At 47.6% G+C, this 24,013-nt stretch overlaps 1 protein-coding gene and 1 long non-coding RNA gene across 10 annotated transcripts in view; one reads left to right on the forward strand and one right to left on the reverse strand.

The window, feature by feature from the left end:
• DNAJB6 (DnaJ heat shock protein family (Hsp40) member B6) overlaps positions 1-18,588 on the reverse strand; it is a 56,013-nt gene extending 37,425 nt beyond the window's left edge. For 2 of the 9 annotated variants that reach the window (XM_079150673.1, XM_079150672.1), the window contains exons 1-2: positions 3,529-6,848; positions 1,746-1,836 (exon numbers count right to left, since the gene is read on the reverse strand). In XM_079150673.1, coding sequence (XP_079006799.1) covers positions 1,746-1,810 — 65 coding nt within the window. In that variant the 5' untranslated portion in view covers positions 1,811-1,836; positions 3,529-6,848. Of the gene's footprint in view, positions 1-1,745; positions 1,837-3,528; positions 6,849-17,084; positions 17,587-18,152 lie in introns of those variants that run through there. The other 7 variants (XM_079150675.1, XM_079150676.1, XM_079150677.1 and 4 more) reach the window with 7 other exon arrangements.
• Positions 18,482-23,008, forward strand: LOC306667872. The gene is made up of 2 exons (XR_013765662.1): positions 18,482-18,570; positions 21,826-23,008. It is a non-coding gene; the product is annotated as an uncharacterized lncRNA (long non-coding RNA).
• The last annotated feature ends 1,005 nt before the right edge of the window (positions 23,009-24,013 follow it).

The following is a 24,013-nucleotide window of genomic DNA, read 5'->3' on the forward strand; positions in this document are numbered from 1 at the left end:
CTAATGCTAGTATAATGGGCATGTAATTTCATCAGTAAATAAAAGTACTATGCACATGTTTGTTCAAGAACAAAAGTATTTCAACTGTCCCTCTGTTCCACAATCCACCAAGTAGCAGTGGCTATTAACTGTTACCAGTTAGTAAGAACAGTGTGGACCTAAAGCATAACCCCACACCCTCACATCCAGGGTGTGTGAAATCCTCACACTCCAAAGTGACAGCATCCAAGCCTGGTCTCTCCTCAACAGGCTGTGCCAGCCAGCTCCTTGGCTGAGGTCTGAAAGGAGTACTCTGCAGGCAACATTGACAGCTATCCTAATGTAGCTTTTTCTGTTGTTTGTTTTGGGGATAGAACCAAAGTTCTTGGGCATGGTAGTAAGCATGTTCTCTACCATTGGGCTACTTTTTGAAAGGAACTATTCTGCTCCAAATGAAGGGAAAGGGGAGGTGACACTTCCCCATCTAGAAGTTTAGACTTCATCGTACACTGAGTTTTCTAAAAGTTGTTTTAAAGTCTTGTTCTCAGTTAACCTCAATGAAATGAATGGATCCAGCCAGAGTCGTTCAGAGCCATATGCAACCTGGGACTCACCCTGTTTGCACAGATACAGGCACAGTGGGCAGTGGTTGTTCTCGGCACGCATGTTGGTTAGCAGGGGTTGCAGCATGGGCTTGAATTCAGCTCTGAGCCCCTATTCTGCCTGAAAGGGGTACTTATGAGTGCCAAGTCAACCCCACCTCTAAGACCAACATAAAGGCTCTAGGAGATTTTTCACATTCTCAGTCAAAAAAAAAAGGGGGTGGGGGGGTGAGGTGAGGGGTAGTATTAGGGACTGCACCCAAGGGTCCTCCACCCCGGAGCTCTATCGCCAGTCCTTTCTACTATTTTGAGGCAGGATCTCACCAAGTTGCCAAGAATGGCCTCGAACTCAGCCTCCCAAATCACTGGGATTGCAGGTGTGTGCCATTTGTCCTGGCAACTCTCAATTTTTGATCTATTTTAGGCATATAAGGAATTCAGTCCCAAAGCAAAGGAACATTAAATAGGCAACCTTGTCCTGACTGACAAATAAACTAACTGTAAGACCCAGGTCTAATTCATATGCTCGCTTGTGTATTGCAATATGAAGTTAAAATTACACAAGCCAGCCAGGCACAGTAGATTACACTTGTAATCCAAGAAACTCAGAAGACTGAGGCAGGAGGATTTCAAGTTCAAGGCCAATCTCGGCACCTCAGTGAGACCCTCAGCAACTCAGCACAACCCTGTCTGGAAAACATGGGGAAAAAAAAGAAGGGGGAAGGGTAACATGTCTAGGTTTGATCCCCAATGCCAAAAAGAAAATTGTTTAATTAAATAAACTGTGGCACTCAAAGGTGATATTATATCATCTTTGATATAATGATATTATTATATTACATTAAAAGCCATTTTAGGGTTAGGGTTACAGTAGCAGAGTGTATGCCTAGCATGTGTGAGGTCCTCAATTCTAATCCCAGCACTACAAAAGAAAAAAGAGAAAAAGGAAAAAGCTATTTTTATGCTCCTGTCTCAGAATTCAGACATAGATTTAAATCCCAGATGCTTGGGAAGCTGAGGCAGAAGGATTGCCAGTCCAGCCTGGGCAATTTAAAAAAGAAAAAAGAAAAAGGCATTTTAATACAGTAACAAAGTTGTACTACCCACTTACCAACGTATGCTTCACATTACGTTATGTATCACTTCAGAAATCACACTACTTACGCCTTTTTGATATCCTCGGGAGAGGCGTGTCTCTGCACGCCTAGAACTTCATAGTAATCCACCATGTTTTAACAGATTGTTGGAACAAGTCCTGCAATTAAAAATGTGTGGTCATTGAAAACACTGTCAAAGTTGGGTGGCTCATGGGGTAAAAACTGTGGGGGGACAGGGAGCTCACCGGTGCACCTACTGATCTACAGGGAGAACTTCTGGTCAGTCACTAGCCTATCAGGAAGGGCCTACTCTGGGAAATGGTTCAGGACTTGGATCCAAAGACCCCTCTAGATAAAGAAAAAAGCTCTGAAATCACCTAATAATAGCCTAAATGAAACAAACAGGTGACTGAGGCCTATGCAGAGGTCAATGGACACCTGACCAGCAGCTAAAAGGCTTTCTGTATCTGTTATCCTGTACATGGGCATGCTTGGGCAGCTACCTCCCTCCCTGGATGCATTCCTAGACCAGGCATTGGGCAAGACTGCAGGGCTCACAGGAACACACTGTCCCTTCCCTAAGAAACACCCCTCCATGGCTCTGTTGCTCTCCCAGGAGAACAGCAGGAAACAGCAAAAGACCTCCCACACATTCCCCAGACAGAAAAGGGAAAGGCCCTGGACTACAATTACCAGTGTGGCTTTACCATCTGCCATCACATCCCACGTGTCCATCTACCAAACCGGCACAGCTACCCTACCTCAAAACCAGCTCCATGTTGACTACGCCTCCAGTCAAAAACTAGCACCAGAGCTGGGCACAGTGGCGCACACCTGTGATCCCAGTGGCTCCAGGAGGCTGAGGCAGGAGATTTCAAGTTCAAAGCCAGCCTCAGCAACTCAGCGACCCTGTCTCTAACAAAATACAAAAAAGGGCTGGGGATGTGGCCCAGTGGTTAAGGCCCACTGGGCAATTCCTGGTAGCAAAACAAACAAACAACAACAACAAAAAGAAAAAACAGCACCAGAGCTGGGCAGGTGGTACACGCCCATAATCCCAGCCACTCAGGAAACTGAGGGCAGCAGGACTGAAAAGTCAGAGCCAGCTTTAGCCACTCAGCGAGACCCTAAGTAAATCAGCAAAACCCTATCTCAAATAAAAAATAAAAAGGGCCGGGGATGTATTTCAGTGGTTAAGTACCCCTGGGTTCAATTCCCAGTAAGCATCCCTGGGTTTGATCTCCAGCACACACACCAAAAATAGGTGTGGGGTGGGGCATCTAAAGCAAAAATGGAATTACAGGAGGGAGTTAGGAGGTGCAGTGGCAACTCAGGAGGCTGAGGCAGAAAGATCACAAGTTTGAGAACAGCCTTGGCAACTTATCCAGACTGTCTCAGAAGTTAAGAAAAAGTTTTAAAGTACCAGAAATGTAGCTCACTGGTAAAGAACCCGTGGGTTCAATACCCAGTACCAAAAAAATAACTCAGAAAAGAACAGACTACAGAATTTGGCATTTAGAGTACCAAAATGTGTTCTTTTTCTTAAATGGATTACCAGAATTTTTTTCAATAACAAATTTGTGTGGTTACTGTTTTCTTGTAACTATTCCAACTTAACACCGAAATCTATTTGACAGGTATAGAACAAGGCAAAGGCAGATTATCAATTGGGCAATGTGTCTGTGGGCCAATCAGTAGTCATCTGCAATTTTTCCAACTCCACTTGAAATATTCACATAAAATATTGTGGAAAAATTTTTAATCCAGTAAATTGGAAGATAAAGGAGTGAGCACCCTTATAAAAGGTTTCTTACTGGTGGTGATAGAGAGCACTTAAGTATTCAAAGTACCTTAATGGGATCAGTCAGAATAGCAAGAAATCTCAGTCTCTACACAGCAGGTGGGCAAATTCTCCTAAGACCCAAGAGCAGAGCAGCCTTCCATCTTACAGGAATCAAAATCTGAACTGCAACCACAGAAACCAGCAAAAGGCAACAGAGAATCAGAACCTCTTCACCTCTACTGGAAAAAGCCAAACATCAAAGCAGTGATGCAAAGCTGTTGCTGCACAGCTCTGAGGCACGTTTTAGCATCAATGCCAACTGCAGCACCCACCAGAACAAGGTTGGAAATCTCAGGTCTACCTTCCAGCTCCAATCAGACCTACTGCCTGAGCCATACATAACAAGAGACTAGCCAGCCCGGCGTGTCAGATGACCCATGTTCTTAGTCCAGCTTGTCTTGTACTTGCACTAATGTGGGTGTTTATAGGAGTGGTATGGAGGTGTGGCACAAGACGCTGCAGCAAGGCATTGAGCATGGAGGAAAGAACAGGCTCACAATGAGAGGCCACACCTGCCTCTGCAATGACTCAGCTACCACACATCTGCCCTTCAAGACAGACACAGGGCAAACTAGGGCATCAGACATGCAACAACAGCTGGCAGGGCCTGGCATGCAGGCTACACTCCAATGCTACCCATTTTTCTTACTAATTGAAGAGGACTCTGTGAAGAACAATTTCAATGGGAGAGAATAAGACAAAAATCAACTGGAGAGTCAAAATTCTTGCCCTGCCAGGCCAGTGGTGCATGCCTGTAATCCCAGCCACTTGGGAGACTGAGACAGAACTGAGCCTGCCTAGGCAACTCAGTGAGAACCTGTCACAGACTAAAATGTAAGAAGGGTTAGGGACATGGCTCGGTGGTAGGGTGCCCCTTGGTGCAATGCCAGCACGGGGTGGGGGGGTACCTTGCTCTTTGCAGTCCCTTTGCAAACTGCTTATACTCACTCCTCTACTACCTTGCCTTAGCTGGACACTTCTGTCCCACCCAACCACGTGAAACAAAACTGATTCTGTCAATAAGACAAGCCTCCGATAGATTTCAGGGCTCTCCTTGTCTATCTTCCCAAATCCTTTTCCGGTCCGTCTCTGAATGGTCTTCCATGGCCAACTTGCTCCCTCTACTCACCCTGTGACAACACTGTTGTGCAAAACCTAAGTTGCAAATGTAAGCGTAACCCCAGGTCTCTCCATGGCATTCCGGACACAAATAGATGAAGACCATGCGACACAGCCCTTGGGTATCTAGCAGGCATCCCCAGCAGGATACACTGAAGTCTAACTCCTGACCCTCCCTGCTCCAGCACCGCCCCGCCCTGGTAAACTCCACCTGGAGCTCCCACTGCCTGATCCTGGAGATTTCCTCTTCTTCAACATCACTAAGACCACCACATCCATACAACCTCAAGGTCCAGCTTCACCTATCTCCCAAATGTCTCAGGCCCATTCACTCCTCCACCTCCAGCAGCACCATGTTTCTTAGCCCTAACCACTGCAAGAGCCTCACCCTACAGATGTAAACTAACAACTACAGATTCTATAGCCAGAGTCCACTGGGCAGGCACTGGACACTGGACAACATTAGCCACAACTGGAGATCAGAGGAAACATTCACTGTACCAATGAATATCCGGTCTGAGAAAGGAGAGTTACAAAGATGAGCCCAGGACTTACAGCCAAGCAAGAGTAAAGAACTATCAAAAATCATAGGCTTTAAAGGCAGTTGTCAGTTTAGAGGTGACCAGCAAAGGACAGCCAAATGCAACCTGGGCTTCTGGATTGGCTCCTGGAACACAAAAGCAACTACGGTGTGGGAAACAGAAGGAACGTGAATAGGATCTATCTTCAGTGAACAGTAATGCCCTAAGTGAATTTCTTCATTTTGAGAAACACACCATGGTTACATAAGATGTTCTAGTAGTAAAAATTGGGTGAAACATATACAGAAAACTTTTACTTCTCCATGATTCTTCTGTAAATCTAAACTTATTTCACAGACTGAGGTGTAGCTCAGTAGTGTTTGCCTAGCATAAGCGAGGGCCTGGATTCAATCCCCAGGTCCCCAATAAATAGATACACATAAATAAATGCATGCCTAAACAAATAATGGAAGCCAGGCACACTGGTGCCTGCCTGCGATCCCAGCAACCTGGGAACCTGAAGGGCTGAAGCAGGAGGATCTCAAGTTCTAAGCTAGCCTCAGGAACTTAGTGAGATACTGTCTTAAAATAGAAGGTCTGGGCTGGGTACAGCGGCACACGCCTGTAATTCCAGCAGCTTGGGAGGCTGGACTGCAAGCTCAAAGCCAGCCTCAGCAAAAGCAAGGCGCTAAGCAACTCAGTGAGACCCTGTCTCTAAATATAAAGTACAAAATAAGGCTGGGGATGTGGCTCAGTGATTGGGTGCCCCTGAATTCAATCCCCGGAACCCCCCTCCACAAAATAAAATAGAAGATTTGGAAATGTAGCTCAGTGGTAGAATGCCCCTGGGTTCAATCCCCAGTGTGGCACTGGGAGGGAGCAGGGGCACCAAGGATGGTCTTCACATAAGAAGATCAGGAAGGCAGTATGCAGGGGTTGGGGGGTGGACATGTAGGACATAAACCAGCATCATTGAGTTAGTAAAACCCATCTACAAGAATGTCACGTCCTCCCTAGGGATGGAAACCAGGGACCCTCTACCACTGAGCTACATCAGGTCTTCCATGTCCACCCATTCTGCCAAATGAACACATTGGCTCACTTCCAATAACCACAATAAAACACTACGTGATTCATGTAAATCCTTTTCCAATACTGACCTGCTTGATTTGGAGCAAATATTTTTTTGACAACAGTAGCTTGTTAACGGAGGTAAAATCATGATTTCAGGGTTTGTCAGGACTTCTTATTTGATCTCAACTACTACTACTTGACCTTTAACATTCTTATCAAAGACCCAGAACAAAAAAACCAGCTAATCTTCAAAGACAGAATCTAAGGATAAGGAACTGGCTGTTGTCTGGAACCTGCTACTCAGAATCCAGGGGTTAAAGAGTTGCCTGTAATCTCCTCCTACAGCAACCAACAGTCCAACCCTCACTAACTCCCAAAGGCAGGTCCTGACTTGAAACTAAGGTACAATTTTTTCTTCTGCTGTTCAACAGTTCTCCAGGGAATATTCACACTCTGGACCTTGTTCAGTTACAGGAAGCACACAGTTTTCTCTTCCACACAGCTGCCTTCAAACATTTGGGGGCTTTACCATGATGCTTCCCCTCTCCTGGCCCAGTAATTCTACTTCCTTCTGAAAAACCCAATCTACCTGGTACCTCCCCTCTGAGCATGCCCGCCCGATGTTGTAGTCTAGGCAGACTGCCACCTACAGGAGAGGATAAAACTCATGGATCTCTTTCTGAACTCAATCACCAGTGCAGTGAGAAGGCAACTGTGACTCTCCTGGTAACAATAAACCTGATAAACCCCCAGGTCTTTTTGAACCTGGGATTACTATCCTGCCTTTGCATTATTCTCTTGGGCAGGTGAGGATAGTTAGTTCACAGCTTGGTTACCACTGTTTCAACCAAGAAAATCTGCTATGAAAACAATGCTGTAATCCTGATTGACCTTAGGCATACAAACTTACTACTGACGGTTTGCGGGTATAGTTCAGTGGTACACTGCATGAGGCCTTGTGTTTGAACCCCAGAAACACACACACACACACTATTGTTCATAACATCTATGCTACATATGGGAACAACAAAAGCCAACAAGTTCAGAGGAAGATAATGCGGGTCACGCAGTGGCACACGCCCATAATCCCAGCAACCTGAAGGTTAAGGCAGGAGATGGCAGGTTCAAGGACAGACTCAGCAACTTATAAAATGCCCTACACGAATTTATTTAAAAAAAAATCTTAAAGGCTATAAATGTTGGTCAGTAGTAAAGCACTCTGGGTTCAGTTCCCAGGATGCACACCCAAAAGAAAAGTTCAGTGGGAAGACAGGCAAGTAAACAAACAAGTCACACAACTACAAATTCAGAATGTTAGGGAAGGGATATGTGGAGACACTGGGGCAGACAAAGCTGACATTTACTAAGGAAGTGAAAACCAGGGTGGCGTAAGAACCCTCTGCAGAGAAGGGGGGAAAATTCAGACACAACATATGCACAGAAAAAAATTCAAATATATATAGCTGGGCGCAGTGACACACACTGTAATACCAGCGGAGGATCTCGAGTTCAAAGCCAGTCTCAGTAAAAGCGAGGCACTGAGCAACTCAGTGAGACCCCGATTCTAAATAAAATACAAAATAGGGCTGGGATGTGGCTCAGTATCCCTGGTACCCCCCAAAATACACACACACAGATATATATACAGTCCACATATGAAGAAAGTTGGTATGACAGAACAGTCATATGAAGTTTCCTAAGGAAGGAATTCAAGACACAAAGAATTTTAAGTGGGCTGGGGAGATAGCTCAGTCAGTAGAGTGCTTGCCAAGGCCCTGAGTTCGATCCCCAGCATCCCCCCACCCCCAAAAAAAAAAAAAAAAAAAAAGAGAGAATTTTAAGTAAGAATTTATGTGGCTCAGTGGTAAAGCACTTGCCTATGTATATGCCACAGACCCCAGGCTGCTGCCTAGCACTGAAAAAAAAAAAAAAAACAAGGACCAGCTAAGCAGTAGAGCATGCCTGTAGTCTCAGCACTCGGGAATATCACTTGAGCCCATGAGTTCAAGAATAGCCTGAGCAACACAGGGAGAACCTTGTCAGGGTAGGGGAAAAAAAACAAGGATAAAAAATGAAGGTGTACCAGGCATGGTGGCACCCACCTGTAATCCCAGAGACTCAGGCAGCTAAGGAAGGATTGCAATTTCAAGACCTGCCTCAGAAACTTTACAAGGTCCTAAGCAAGTTAGTGAAATCCTGTCTAAAACCAAAAAAAGGGCTGGGAATATGGCTCAGTGATAAATCGACCCTGGGTTCAATCCAAAAAAAAAAAAGAGGGTGGAGACAACAGGGGCAGATTTTTTTGTGCCAGCAAGTACACTACTAGGCCTACAAGACCAATTCACACTGCAGAAATCCTTAAATGGCCTAGGAATTAGAAGGAAAAATTAAGAAAAACAGGATTTATTGGCCTATCCCCTCTCAAAATGGGGAAAAAAAAAAAAAAAGGTCAAGTTCCATGGGAAAGAGAACAGATTCTAAAGTTCTAACTGCTTACTTTATTAAAAAAGGAACTTCAGGACTTGGGAAGTAGCTCGCAGTAGACTACTTGCCTAGTGTGTTCAAGGCCCTAGGTTCAATATCCCAGTACCAAAAATAAAAATTTTAAAAAAGCTTCAGTGAAACCCCCCTTGGGACCTATCTCTACCCCACAAACTCAGGTAGAGGTTTATCCAGGGTCTCTTGCAAAGCCAGGAAGAGGCAACTGAAAGAAAGTACCATCTCATCCAATGCAAGACAGTAGAAGGAAGAGATAGGCATCCCCTTTCAGTCCCGGGTTTCCCATGGGTCAGGGGTCTGTCCTGTGCATCGTGGTATTGTTTAACAGATCCCTGGCCTCTACCCCCTAGATGCCTGAATCACCTTCCCAGTTGGGACCATTAAAAAGTCTCCAGGGATTAGGGATTTAGCTCAGTGGCAGAGCACTTGCCTAGCTCGCGCCAAGGCCCTGAGTTCGGTCCTCCGCCCTGTGGGGAGGAAAAAAAAAAAAAAGAAAGAAAGAAAAAAAATTCAAATTAAAAAAAAAAAAAAAAAAAGGCAAAAAGTCTCCAGGCCCAAACAACTTAGGAGGCCGAGGCAAGACGTCAGCTTCAGTAATTTTATTAAGGCCTGTCTCAAAAAATAAAAAGGGCTGAAGACAGAGTTCAGTGGTAACCAAAAAAACCCAAGGTCTTCAGACACAATGACACCCACAAATGAGAACCACTGCTGCAGACTCTTTCCTTGAGCTAAATGGAGCAGGACAACCCACATCACAAAAAACACCCAGATGAAACAGATCCTCATGGGGCATGCCCTGCTCCTTTCCAGAGCACTCCCGCCTCGCTTCCCAACCCACCCGGGCAGGACATTCCTATCAATTCAATCTCTCTAGTGTCTGCATGTAAGGATCCAAGGGACAATGGCCCATCAGTTTTTTGCCATCTCAAACCACACTGCAACAAATACCTTGACATCCTAACTCGATACCTGAGCCCTTCCTACCAGGAGCACTAGGAGCCTGATCTACTCTCCCTCCTTTCATCCCCACAGGACGCCCTGCAAAAGTGCGCACATCAGGCTGGAGAGATAGCTCAGCTGGTAGAGTGCTTGCCTTGCAAGCACAAGGCCCTGAGTTCGATCCCCAGTACCCCCCCCCCAAAAAAAAAAAAAAAAAAAAGTGCGCACAACTGCCCAACAGGACAACTGCACCAAGGTGGGCCTGACGAATGTCCCCATTTCTCAGCTGGGAACCCCAAAGCACACAGGATGAGTAGCCGTGTGCACTACACACTGCAGCAGGGGAGCAAGGAGACCTCATCAGACTCGAGGCTCCAGAGCTGCCCTCTTCACAGCTGTCTCAGGGAAGCAGGTCTCTAGGTAGGCTCCAATATATGCTTTCAAGCAAACCGAAGATCCCGAGCTTGGGCTATAGCACAGTGGGTATGTACTTACCTAACATATCCAAGGCCTTGGATCCTATCCCCAGCACCACAGGGAAAACAGAAAGCTGGGGCAGTAACGCAAGCCTGCAATCCCAGTTTGAGACCAGCCTTGGAAACTTAGCCAGACCCTGTCTCAAAATTTTTAAAAATAAAGGGATTGGGATGTAGTTCACTGTTAAAAAGGGCCCCTGGGTTCAACCCCCAGGGAAAAACAAGACAGACCTGCTATAGAGGTGGCACCAGTTTACATTCTGATCACTATTATCAGCCTCAGGTTTTCCCAGTCCTCAAGCAATCCTTGCTTGATTTTTCCATCCTACTAAGTGAAGTCTAATGGCTCAGTTTTTTGTTGTTGTTGTTATTTTTGGTACTAGGGATTAAGAACCCTAGCTTTACCACTAAACTATATCTCCAACACCCCCGCTTTAATTTTTTTTTTTTTTTTTTTTTTGGCACTGGGAATTGGACCCAGGGGTAGCTAACTACTGAGCCACATCCCCCCCCTTTTTTTTATATATTTTATTAGATACAGGGTCCTGCTGAGTTACTAAGTGCCTTGCTTGCTAAGGTGCTGAAACTGGCTTTGAACTTGTGATGCTCCTGCCTCAGCCTTCCCAGCCGCTGGGATCACAGGCTTGTGTCACTACGCCTGGCCACCCCCTACATTCTGAGACAGGGCCTGGTTGACTTTCTGAGGGTTTCACCGAGTTGCCCAGGCTGGCCTGGAACTTGGGACCCTTCTGCCTCACTTCCTGAGTCACTGGAATTGCTGGCTGCACCACTAGGCCGTTTCTCTCATTGTCGTGTTCTTCTACAGTTAAATACCTTTCTAGGTTCAAGAACCATCTACAGCCTTGTTTCCCAAGACCTGCTTATCTATGTCCTTGCCCATTTTTCCACCTAAATGTTGGTCTTTCTTCTTAACCAATTGTATGAAGGATTTACTGAGATTACTACATGCCAAATTGTCTGTCTTCCAACATTCACCTTTTTTATTTTTGTTGTTGCAGATGGACAGCATGCTTTTATTTTTTTAATGTGGCACTAAGATCAAACCCAGTGCCTCACACGTGCTAGGCAAGCGCTCTACCCCTGAGCCACAACCCCAGCCCACCCAGCATTCACTTTAAGTTAGGGATGCCCAACAGCTGTCGCACTGCTACTGCTGGGGAGGAGATGCAAACCTAAGTTTTATTTTTTGCAGCGTTGGGGATCAAAACCAGGGCCTTGCTCACACATGCTAGGCAAGCCCTCTACCACTGAGCTCCATCTGCAGCCTAGCAAAACAGGTTAAGCTGATAGTGCTTTTATAAGATGATTTCATGCACCTAAAACTCTGAACTAAATCAACAATAAACTGCCAAGAATGAACTCCTGAGAACCGAGAAACATAAATACAGATAGCAGTCTGATCAAGCATAGTGGTGCATGGCGCATACTTGTAATCCCAGTCAATAGGGAGGCTGAGGAAGGAAGATACCAAATTCAAGGCTAGCCTCAAGTAACTAGGGAGACCATATCTCAAAAATTTTTTAAGGGCTGGGGAGATAGCTCAGCTGGTAGAGTGCTTGCCTTGCAAGCACAAGGCCCCGAGTTCGATCCCCCGTACCAAAAAAAAAAAAAAATTAAAGGGACTGGAGACATTAGCTGAGTGGTAGCGTCCCTGGGTTCAATCCCCAATACCAATAAATACTAAATAGATAGCAGATTGTTGCTGGAGTATGCAGAAGGAACTTGTCCAAGAAAGAAGAGTTCATCCTAATCCATAACGCTGTTGCACCAGGCAGGATGTAAATTCACCAATCTGCCCTTCAAACAAGCATCCCCACGACTGATTCAATGTGAATCTAAGATACTTGTCCACTTTGGATGAAATTAAGACTAACCAACCCAAATTAGTGAAATTTTAAAATGGTACTGCATACCCAATATATGCTAGATACTGTTAAGAGAACAAGTTTTATTCTATTTGAATCTAGACCAAGCCCAAAGAGAAGCCTGCATTCAATGCACTGTACTTGCCAGGTAATCTGTATGATGACCCAACAACCACATGGATGACAAATACTAAAACCAGCAATTCTTACCTACTTCTTACCTTACATTTTAAAAGTTCTACCAATCAGAGAAAAAAAAAAACACCTGCTTTAGTTATCCAAGGAGAAACTGCAGCTAAGAAACTCCTTCCAATTCAGCTGGTTCCTTAGTATTAAACTTTTCTTTATCCAGAAAATAAATTATTTATGATCTCATTTCTAAACCAAGGGCCCAGGGCTGGGGAGATAGCTCAGTTGGTAGAGTGCACGCCTTGTGTGCACAAGGCCCTGGGTTCGATCCCCAGTACCACCAAAAAAAAAAAAAAAAAAAAAAAAAAAAAATTGGGTAAACCAAGGGCCCAGTCCTACACATTCAGTATTCTCACCTTCTCCAGATATACCTTACAAATATAAAAAAATGAAATTGGAGGTGCTGGGACTAGGACCTGTCAGCACTGTGTACCTCATGTCACAGAAGATCATCTTCCTGGGAGAGAAGGCTGGTGGTTACCCATTCCTCTACTGTTGTTTGTGCTTTATATCTTTTTCCTCAATCCCCCAAGCAGAAATTCTCTTCCCAAAGTTAACTACCTTATCTTCCACAATTACTCTACAGGTGAGTAAACCACTACTATTTACATTTACCTCAGCTGGCATGGTGGTGCACACCTATAATCCATCAACTCTAGAGGCTGAGGCAGGAGGATCCCGATTTCAAAGCTAGCCTCAGCAATAGGAAGATCCTGTCTCAAAATAAAAAGGGCTAAGAATACAGCTCAATGGTAAAGTACTCTGGATCAATCCTAAGGTACCCTTGAAAAAAGTCACATTTTTAAGTCTTGTTACTAGATTCCCCCCACACACCCAACATGCTGGGGGTGAAAAGCAGGCCTTGCACATGCAAGACAATCGCTCCTCCTCCAAGCTATATACTCCTATCCCACCTAGAACACTTCCGGGGCGGGGGTGTTTTGCAGTACTGAGGACTGAACCAAGGGGCACTCTATGACTGAGCTGCATCCCCAGCCCTTTTAATTTTATTTTAGACAGGTCCTTGCCTTGTTGCTCAAGCTGGCCTTGAAGGTGGGATCCTCCTGCCTGTATGTTCCAGTAGGGCCAGGCTCAGTTGGCAGCACAAACTTGTAATCCCAGCTTGGGGGAGGGGGGACCGGAGGCAGAAGGATTTCTAGTTCAAGGCAGCAGGGAAACAAGGAAAGACCCTGTCTCAAAATAACAAAAAGGGGCCAGGGATGTGGCTCAGTCGTTAAGCACCCCCGGGGTTCAATCCCCAGTACAAAAACAAAATATAGCAAATTAATATACCTATTTCTCCTATTAGCCTACAAATGGGTAATTAAAATATTTAAAGGAGTTCATGTGGCAAACAAATTTAGTGCAGTAAATTTTGCTTAAGGGAATTTTAAATGAAAAGATCATAAATCTGGACACCTTTCCTAAATGACATTTCATCATCTCATGAATTCCCAGAATAAAACAGGTAAGAAAAGGGGGGAGGATGCCACAGTAGTGAATCATTACTACTCATCACAGATCTACTAATGCATTACAGCTGTATCCAGAATGTCCCAAGATATTTCTGGCACACACACAGTAAGCTTCTGCCATGACTCCAGATCCAAGGCTGTTCTTTTAAATGGCAGTCATCACCTATTATACACTTAAAGGTGTGACCAACTCTAAGTCATCTCCTGAGCACTCTGGACATTTCTGTCTAGGTACAAAGGAAGGCCTTCAGATTCAAGGTCTACCCTGGAGGATTGTGACAAAAAGAAGGAAAGAATTACTGGGGTACATATCGAGAAAACCTGGGAGATTATGGACGACACAAATTCAAACAGACTTTTTATATGCTTGTGGTGCAGAAGTTTCACAGGGGCCAAAAATCATGCAGTGTGAGGAAATCACCCTTCCAAAGACAAATGATTTTTTCAACTGCAGCTGAAGATTCCTAAAATGCCTGGAGAGCTTTAATATGCAAATAGCTCAACAGTCTAGCAGCCAGAGCAATAGTCACTCTTGTTTATTTAGAATAGCCAAAAGGTCCTTGTGAATTTTAGATAAGGTAACAATTTTAAGAGAAAACCAAGCTCTGGCCAAATAAAGTATAGCTTCTCAATACACAGGAGGGGTACAAATAAACTGAACCTGTCTCCTCTTTGATAGATACTATGATCCTTAGGAATCCAAATACTTTTTTGGTGCCAGGGATTGAATCCAGGGGCACTTTATCACCAAGTTACATCCCTAGCCCCACCTCCCCACCCCCGTCAGAGCTTCACTAAATCGGCAGGCTTTGACACACCTGCCTCAGCCTATAATCCCTGGGATTACAGGCATGCACCAGTGCACCTGGTCTCAATACTTTTAATATTTACAAAACTCAATTTTTCAAACCTTAAAAAATTATCTTAAAAATTATTTCTTAGGTAAGACACTAACACAAAAGGAGTCAAGTATGAAGTTTTTCACAAACATCTGATCAGTTTCTGAAGCCAGAAATTGTAGGGACAACCTGTAATCCAGCGACTCAGGAGGCTGAGGCAAGTGGATCCCACGTTTGAAGCCAGTCTCAGCAATTTGGTAAGACCCTGTCTCAAAATTAAAAAGAGCTGGGGATGTAGGTTCAATGGTTACATACCCTTGGGTCCAATCCCCTATACAAAAAAAAAAAAATAGATGCAGTTGTGTACAACTGTAATCCCAGCAATTTGGGAGGCTGAAGCAGGAGAAACACAAGATCCTGGCCAGCTCAGCAATTTAGTAAAACCCTACCTCAAAAAGGCTGGGCATGTAGCTCAATAGTAAAGAAGTCCCAGTACCAAAAAACAAAACAAACAAGGAGTCCAATATCACGGGCTTATTTGCCCAGTGCGTCGTTTTCTGCAGGTGGCTTGATCCTTGTCTTTCCATTCCTACAGCATCATTTTTATCATCTTCTTTTGGCCAGTTTCACTTTTTTGTTCAATCTCAGCTGTCTGAAGTCAAGTTCACTCTGAAATTCTACAGCATTTGTTCAGTTTTGCCACTGATCCATTCTATTCACTAAGGGGCCTGCAGCTACCAGCCCTTTGCCACTAGATGGTGTCCTGGAAGGATTCACACCAAATTTTCAACAAAATCATTTCCAATGAAGTGGGAAAGTTCAAAAAAAGTTTGTTTTGTGTTTTTATACCAGGGATTGAGCCAGACACACTTAACCACTGAGTCACACCTTCAGCCCTTTGTTGAGACAGGGTCTCGCCAAGTTGCATAGTCTTCCTAAATTGCTGAGGCTGGCTTTGAATTTGCAATCCTCCTGCCTCAGCCTCCCATGTGTGCCACCACACCCAGTTCTCTAAAGTTTGTTTCAATTTTTTTTTAAGTTGTGAATAGACAATACCTTTATTTTTTATTTTCATGTGATGCTGAGGAACTAATGCAGTACAGCAAACGTACTAGGTAGGTGCTCTATCACTGAGCACCCAACCATAAAGTTTTTTTTTTTAAATCCTGTTAAAACATCAAGTATGAAGACTGATTATGTTCACTTACTTCTTATTAACAGACATCAGAAATGGTGTAAAAGTGTCTTCATCTGTAAACATTAGCCAATACAGGTGACCTTACCAGATCAACAGTGACATGGAAAGTGGCATGCATGTGTGCTGTCACATCAGTTAGACTATAGTGGAAGTGTTTTAAGTGGCTTCCTTAAAACTGTGAAAGATAAGCCAGGTGTGGTGGTACATGCCTGTAATCCAGCCAGTTGGCAGACTGAGGCAGGAGGATCTAAGCTCCAGGCTAGCCTCAGCAACTTAGCTGAGGCCCTAAGCAACTTAGTGTAAGTCCGTCTCAAAATAAAAAATGAAAAGGGCTGGAGATGTAGCTCAGGGGTGGTGCTCTTGCCTGGAATTCATGAGACCCTGGGTTTGAGCCCTAGAACCACAAAAAAGAAAGCTGTCAGTAGTGGTTATGGGCACAATTGCCTATTTGCTTGAAACTGTCCCAAAAGAAGATCACGAGAAAATGATTATGTCCTTGATCCTACCACTTGAATAATGGGACAGCTTAAAGGGGAAAGCTAACACAAGCCTCTTAGGTGTAGGTATTACAGCACACAATAATTCCACATTCATAATTTACACTTCACTGTATGAAACACTCCCCCGCCCAGAACTCCGGTTAAGTCTGTCCTGCAGTCAGCAATACCTCTTTTTTTAAATTGGCATGGGGATTAAACTCAGGGGGAGGTGACCACTGAGCCGCATCCCCAACCCTATTTTGTATTTTATTTAGCGACTGAGTGGCTTAGAGACTAGCTAAATTACAGAGGCTGGCTTTGAACTACTGATCCTCATGCCTCAGCCTCCCAAGTCTTTTGGATTACAGGCATGCACCACCATGTCCAGCGAGCAATACCTCTTGAATCTAAACACCTTGATATTTATTACAAAATATCTTTAAAAACTGATGTTTCAAAGAGTACTGAATTCATCTCAGATCTTTTTTAAAGCGCTCAGAGCTCTGAAGTGACCAGTGTTCTCATCTTCCACCATGCCACAACACAAACTTCAAACACCCACCTCAACGCGTTAGTTCTCCCACTTCCTGTCAAGTCACCCACGCCATACAAACTACACCAGAAGCAACTCATTCTCCAAATTTCACATTATGCACAATCAAAAAACCCACAGCTCTTTAGTGTACGTAAATAAAAAGGCAGCATGAACCCCACTGGAGCTCCTGGCTCCCCCAGTGGTGGATATAAGAACACAGGCTGGAGCAAATAAATGTCCCAAAAAGAAGGGAGCAGCACTAGGGGAAAAGTACACAATTCCTTTCGAACACCACTAAATCGCGGATATATAAGATTAAAAAAACGAAACTAACCTCAAGAACAAGTAGCTACCAAAGGTCAAACACTGAACTTGCAGTTAACCTTTTCCTTTTTTCGGGGCGGGCGGAGGGTCACTTAGTCTAACTTTTCTACTAAATCTGCTGCTTCAAAATATTGCAGCCATAGGGCTGGGGGTGTGGCTCAGTGGCAGAGCGCTAGTCCAGCATGCGCGAGGCCTTGGATTCCATGCGCAGAACAGAAAATAAAAATAAGGTATTTTAGGAAGAAAATCTTAAAGGAAACCCCCGGTTTAAATGAAAACGTGGAAAACACCAAGGGCGCTGCTGGGCCTACTCCCCGCCCGCGCGAGGCCTCCCCGGGAGGCGGCTGGGTTCCTGTTCCCGCCCCAGCCCCTGGTCCTGCAGCTCGCCGGGCGCCAGGCAGCCCACCTCGCACACCCCGGGACCACGTGAGGCGGCGGACACGCGTTAACGTAAACTAAGTTACATAAACTTAGTTACATAAACTCCGGCGGCGGTCTGGGCCGGCGGCCGGCGACTCCGCAGCGGCCCTGGAGAGTTCTGGAAGCCGCCTTGCGCTCCCACCCCGCCCCTCGGCGGCCTCCGGCCGCCCGGCCGCCCACCACGAGGGTCGGTCGCACGGCCCGGGCGCCGCCGGCCCCGGCGCCCGCGCGGACAGCCCGGCCCAACCGCCTCCCCGGCGTGCGGCGTGCGGCGCGCGGCGCGGGCGCGAACCGGGCGCAACCCGAGCCCCGGAGCCGGTCCCGGTCCGGACCGGACGGGACCTCCGGTCAGAACCCAGCCCGACCCTCCCTGGCCAAAGCCCGGCCCGGCCCGCGCGCCGGTCCAGAGCCGGTCTAGCCCGAGCCCGGTCCAGAACTCGGCCGGACCGCAAACCCGCCCCGGCCCCAGGAACCGGACCCCGGGCCGACCACGACCACAAGCGAGGCCGAGGCCCAGACCAGGCCCCGGATCCGGCCCCGGCCCCGGCCCCAACCCAGGCCCAGACCCCAGCCTCCGGCCCGGCCCAACCCCAACCCAGGCCCCGGCCCCGACCCCGACCACAGCCGAGACCTAGACGCCGGCCCGGACGCGGCTCACCGAGGACGCGGCGGACGGGACGGGGCGGGCGGCCGGGTGCTCGCGGTCCGGCACGGCTGCGCTGGTGGCGGCGGCAGCGGCTCCTCGCGCTTTCCTTTCTCTCCTTTCTCCAACAACAAACAGGAAGTGCGTCACGCGGCGGCGGCGCGGCGACGTCGACTTCCGCCCGACCCTGACGCCGCGCACGCGCCCCGGGTTGGGTGGCCGCGTCTTCCCCGCCTTCGCGAAGGTTCCGAGCCGCGCGGGTCCGGGCGGCGCTGCCGGTCTCCCTGTGCACGTGACGAGTTCGTGCGCCGGGGCTGGTTCGTCGGCGCCCAGGGCTCATTTCCAAGACCTGTTCTTCTAAAACTGCGGGAGGCCTGAGTCGGACGGAGCCCCTGCACCCGCAGCGGCCCCGCCGGAAAGCCAGGGGAAGCGGGTGCGGCCTGCGGCGGGGACGCCAGCCGGGGCTGAGCAGGAGCGTGGGGTGCAGGCCAGCCCGGGCTGGGGCGGCCGGGAGGCAGGGGCGGGAGGATGCAAGTGCGAGACCAGCCTCACCTACTTAGCGAGGCTCTGTCTCAAAGTTTTAAAAAAGGCTGAGAGTGTGGCTCAGTGGCAGAGTTCCCCCGGGTTCAGCGCCTGGTGCGCTGTATGTACCTGCACGCGCGCGCGCGCGCGCACACACACACACACACACACACACACACACACACACGCACCCAGTGCAGAGGGCTGAGGATGTGGCCCAGTGGCAGAGTGCCCCAGGGTTCAGCGCCTGGTGCGCTGTATGTACCTGCACGCGCGCGCGCACACACACACCCAGTGCAGAGGGCTGAGGATGTGGCCCAGTGGCAGAGTTCCCCCGGGTTCAGCGCCTGGTGCGCTGTATGTACCTGCACGCGCACGGGCGCACACACACACCCAGTGCAGAGGGCTGAGGATGTGGCCCAGTGGCAGAGTGCCCCAGGGTTCAGCGCCTGGTGCGCTGTATGTACCTGCATGCGCGCGCACACACACACACACGCACCCAGTGCAGAGGGCTGAGGATGTGGCCCAGTGGCAGAGTGCCCCAGGGTTCAGCGCCTGGTGCGCTGTATGTACCTGCACGCGCACGCGCACACACACACACCCAGTGCAGAGGGCTGAGGATGTGGCTCACTGGTAGAACCACCAACCCCCAAGTTCGATCCCCCAATATGGGGGGGTGAGGGTTGGGGCGGGGAGACCGAAATTTTCCCAACAGGCCAGTTTCAATTGGCATGATGATAAAGTTTCCTCTGCCTTAATCCTTAATCCTTATACAGAAAGGTAACCTAAAGTAACCTGATGTCATCAAACCAATCAATGTTTTTCTACTGCTCAGTCTCCCAGACATGGTTTAGGGGGAGCTCAACATTGAAATGCCCTATTCCTATGACTTTCTTTTCTCTTTGAGAAAGGGTTTCTCTGGAGACACAGCTCAGTGGTAGACTGCTTGCCTGGCTTGCAGAAGGGTCTTAGTTCAATTCCCAGAACCAAAAAGAGAGACAGACTGACAGACAGAGTCTCCTTAAATTGCTGAAGATCTCGCTAAATTGCTAAAGCTGACCTCAAACTTGGGTTCCTCCTCCCTCTGCCTCCAGAGTTGCTGTGAGCCAGTGGCTTTTGTGCTTTCTTCAGACCTCTGTAAACCCGACTTCCTCTGTAGGCCATTGGAACACCTAAATCTCAAGAGTCAACGGTAGCCAAATTCAAGAATCACAAGCAAGGGCTGGGGAGATGGCTCAGCTGGTAGAGTGCTTGCCTCGCAAGCACAAGGCCCTGAGTTTGTATCCCCAGAACCAAAAAAAAAAAAAAAAAAAAAAAAAAGAATCACAAGTGGAGCTAATAGAGGTTGTTACACTGAGGTAGACTTTTGTCCTTTGACAAGTCCAGCTACAGATTTCTCACCCCTACACTTTGTTCATCTTAGGCAATTGGAACCCTGGATTAGTGGCTCTATTGCTAGAGTCCTAGACCAGAGTCCCATGTCTGGGAATCCCAACAAGGCAGGTCTGGCCACTCCTCCCAAAATACAAACGTAAATAGTGGTAAAAGGTGGGGAAAGACATGAAGTCAGTGTAATACACGGGGAAGACAAAGGGACCAGCATTTCCAGCCATCATGGGGGCATTGAGGTGAGCCTACAGAGGAGGCTGGATTCCAAGAGCAACAGGTCTGATCTGTATGTGCATCGTGTGATGACTTGGAACTTGTTCCCCTGGCAGGAGCAACTTTCCAATCGTGATCAACCAGACCACAGTTTAACCAAATTCGCTTGATGGGCACCTCTCTGGTCCTGCTTGTCTGTCATCTGGATGGCATGGCAGTGTGTGCGAGGGGTGGGGGCGTGGGCGTGAACCAGGGGACACAAGGACCCTCAGCACTTGCACTTGTCCTGGGAAGAGGTGGGCTCCCTTCCTCAGTCTCCAGAGGTCGGTCGCGTGGAAGCGCCATACTGCCGAGTGCGGAGTGGTTACCACTCGCCAGGCTCTCGCCAGGCGCCCCTTCCCACCTGCAGGTGAGGAGGAAGTTGGGAGAACGCTGGTCTCCCAGTCCTGTCCTTCCTGCAAACCACAGGTTCGACCCTGCTTGGCCTCCTTCGCCCTAAGATCTCCATGGAGTCCCCCTGCCTGCAGGAAGTCCTGGCCTCGGCAGGTCCCACTTCCCATCTCTCTTCCTTCCGTCACCCTTGAAACCTCGGAGCAGGCACGAGGGTGCGCTCACTTGCTCAGGTCTTGCTCCTCTGGGGGCTTTTCCCTCAGTCTGGGTCCGCAGGGGCCCAGTGACTCAGGTGCTCTAGCCAGTTTCTGGGAGCGCCATTGAAGGAGCTGTTTCACAGAGCCACTTGGCTATGGTTGTGCCAGCCAGTGGTCTCAAGGTACTCCCACCTGTTCTCCAAACCACCTGTGAGTTCAGGGGCTGGACCTGTTTTCTACTGTCGGTTTTTATCTCATGCTACAGACCTTCACCTTCATATATAAATATGCCTTTTTTTTTTTTTTTTTTTTTTTTTTGGTGGGGGAGAGAAGCTATTTGTAGCGAGCCTGACATTTACTACTTAAAATTCACATGTCTGCACTTCAAGGTTAACTCACAATGGCTGTGGGGACTTACCTGCGTGTGAAATGTCACATTAACTTGGCGAACACTAGAAATAAGACCCCATCACCTGCTGGCCAGCAGGGTTGCATGTAACAGACTGGGGTGTACCTGAATGAGATTCCAGTCCTTGCTGAAATCATTTTAGGCTTTGAGGTTTCCTTAGTAAAACTAAAAATTGTGTTATTTCTTTCGATCATTCATTTACCTAACCTACTTAAAAAAAAAAAATAGAGAACTGAGTCAGGCTTTTAAAATCTTTACTTTTGTTAACTGATAAATGAAAACTCTAAGGTGACACAATTAGAAACACAAGAAGTAAATAAGTAATATGAAGCCATCCCAGCCAACACCTCATTCTGAAGCGGAGAAGCTAGAACTACAACATGGACTTAGTGACCGCTTTTGCTCCATGCCCTGATTCTTCACTTGGGCCTTCAAATGGCCTGGGTAACCAAGAGCAGGATAAAAGCCTGGTACTTCTGACTCATATCCACGCCTGTCCGTGGTAGGGTCCCGAGGAACAGGAGCTCCACATTTTCTCTAACAGTAAAATTGGTGTTTGATCCAACAGGAACACCATGGAAATGTGCACAAAGACAGTAAGTGCACAAGCAGAGAGGAAGGAAGCTCACAGTCACTGATCACAAGGTGACAGAGGAGCAGCACCTCCTGCCACGAAATGACACACAGCCCATCAGGAGGACCCTGAGCCGGGGCTGGGCACAGCACCGGCATGCAACGCCCGAGGCCCAGGTTCCCTTCCCAGCACGCAAAGCATGAGTAATAGCAGTGTGGTCATGTTTATGGACGTCAGGCACATCCAGGTTCATTAAAAGGTAGTGAGCGTGGCCTGACGCAAGGCACACCCGTTTGTATGTTTACACACACAAACAGAAAACTGGAGGTATGGTCAGTGAGTTGATAAAAGTGCTTTAGATGGAGAGTCCAGATACTTCTTCCTTTCTTTGGAATTATATAAACTTTTGGTTTTGATTACTATAGATATATGAAATAGATTTACTTATTATTACTTTTCAAAAACATTCAACTTTTCTAACATGAAAACCACACGAGACAGAAAGTCCATTCAGAACTCTCTGTGTGGCTGTGAGGTGCTCTGAGTTTGAAATAAAGTAGTGAACTGGGCCGTGAGGAAGGTGTTACCATTCACCCAGTGAGCATATGTCAATAGCCAAGAGACACCACTGCTACTCTGGGCTCCCTGCACCATCTTCCAGAGATGGGATCCTCTGTGGATGGCCTCAGCCTGAAGCAGGAAGCCATCCTTTGTTCTGGTGCTGGGGATCAGCATCAGTGGTTGGGGAACAGGAGTGGCCCAAAGCCCTCAAGGGTGAGTTAATAGTCAAAGCCCTGAGTGGGTAGAGAATTTCAGCCTCAGGGACCATTTCCAAGGGTAACCAAGACAAAAAAAAAAAAAAAAAAAAAAAAATTTAAAAAAAAGATAAAGGTACTATTTTTAAAACAAGTTGTTCCACATTCTTCAGATGACAAAATAATTCCCATGGGAAAATTCTTTTTTGGGAATAGAAAGGTAAGACCATGCTTGGCACTGTGGCCACACTGTGATCCCAGCAGCTGCAGAGGTGAGGCAGAAGAGTTGAAAGTTCAAGGCCGGCCTCAGCAGGTAGCAAGACCCTGCCCCAGAATGAAATAAAAAGGGCTGGGGGTGTAGCTCTGTAGCTCAGTGGTAGAGTGTCTTTGGTTTTAATCCCCAGTAACAACAACAACAAAAAGCCTACTTGACTTTTGCCTGCAAATGTCCAGGGGTGGGTAAGAGCAGGGCTCACTTGATTTCTGTCTTCATTTTGCATCTGTCTCCTTTGCTCCAGGTCCCCTTGTCCCCTTGGCTTCCAGGAACGAGGTCTGGTCCTACAAATCTGGTGTTGAGCGGAAGCTACCCCCAGATAAGGCCCTGCCTGGCCCTCCTGATAAGATGATCGAGACAGACCTGATCAAGGCCGCCTGCTACCACAGCTCCACTTTCTCTTGGGTAAGGAGATCCCCCCCCCCCTCCCCCCGGGGCCTCCATTGCCCTCTCTGTAAAAACCTTGAAATCACCCCGGAAGACAGGGTGGAGGAAGGGCTGCCTCCACATTCCCAGGCAGCCTTGCTGAGTAAAGTACCTCTCATGATGTTCACCATCACCTTTTCCGATTGGTGCTTGGAGGAGTGGCCAGACCTGATTTATGGGATCCCAAGTCAGGCCTCTGGCCTAGGACTTAGGTGGCACGTTTGGGGTCTGGCCTTTCTCACAGAGGCTGGGCCTAACCCCGGAGGACTGCAAGGTCCTGTGGCGTCACCAAGCAGCAGCTCCTTGATCAGCAGCGTCTCAGCCCTTCGTCCTTACCCGTCAAGAGCGGCCAAGCCGTCTGCACACTTTTGGTACTACGTGAAGGGTCATGGAAAACTATATTCCTCCAAGCCAGCTCCTCAAGAAGAACAGGGACAGGTGGCTCGGAGGAGGGAGGTGGAATCGGCCAAACAGAAAGCCTCTCCCAGCACACCCTTCCCAACAACAATGGGCCCTACAGGAAAGGGGCAGATATTAAATGCTGGGCCCTAAGCGGTGGTCCTCCCCGTGGCAAATCAGTCCTCAATGGAGGCACAGCACATAACAATGGGAAAGATCAGAGTACTCATCCCTGGGGTCTGGACTCTTATCTCCCCAGTCAAGGAGTTCCTTTTAGAACTGCCCTCCTAAGTTAAAGTCTTACCCTGTACAGTCGTCAGAACTGCAG

This window comes from Sciurus vulgaris, assembly GCF_902686455.1.
Source record: "Sciurus vulgaris genome assembly, chromosome: 8".
Taxonomy (NCBI): Eukaryota; Metazoa; Chordata; class Mammalia; order Rodentia; family Sciuridae; genus Sciurus; species Sciurus vulgaris.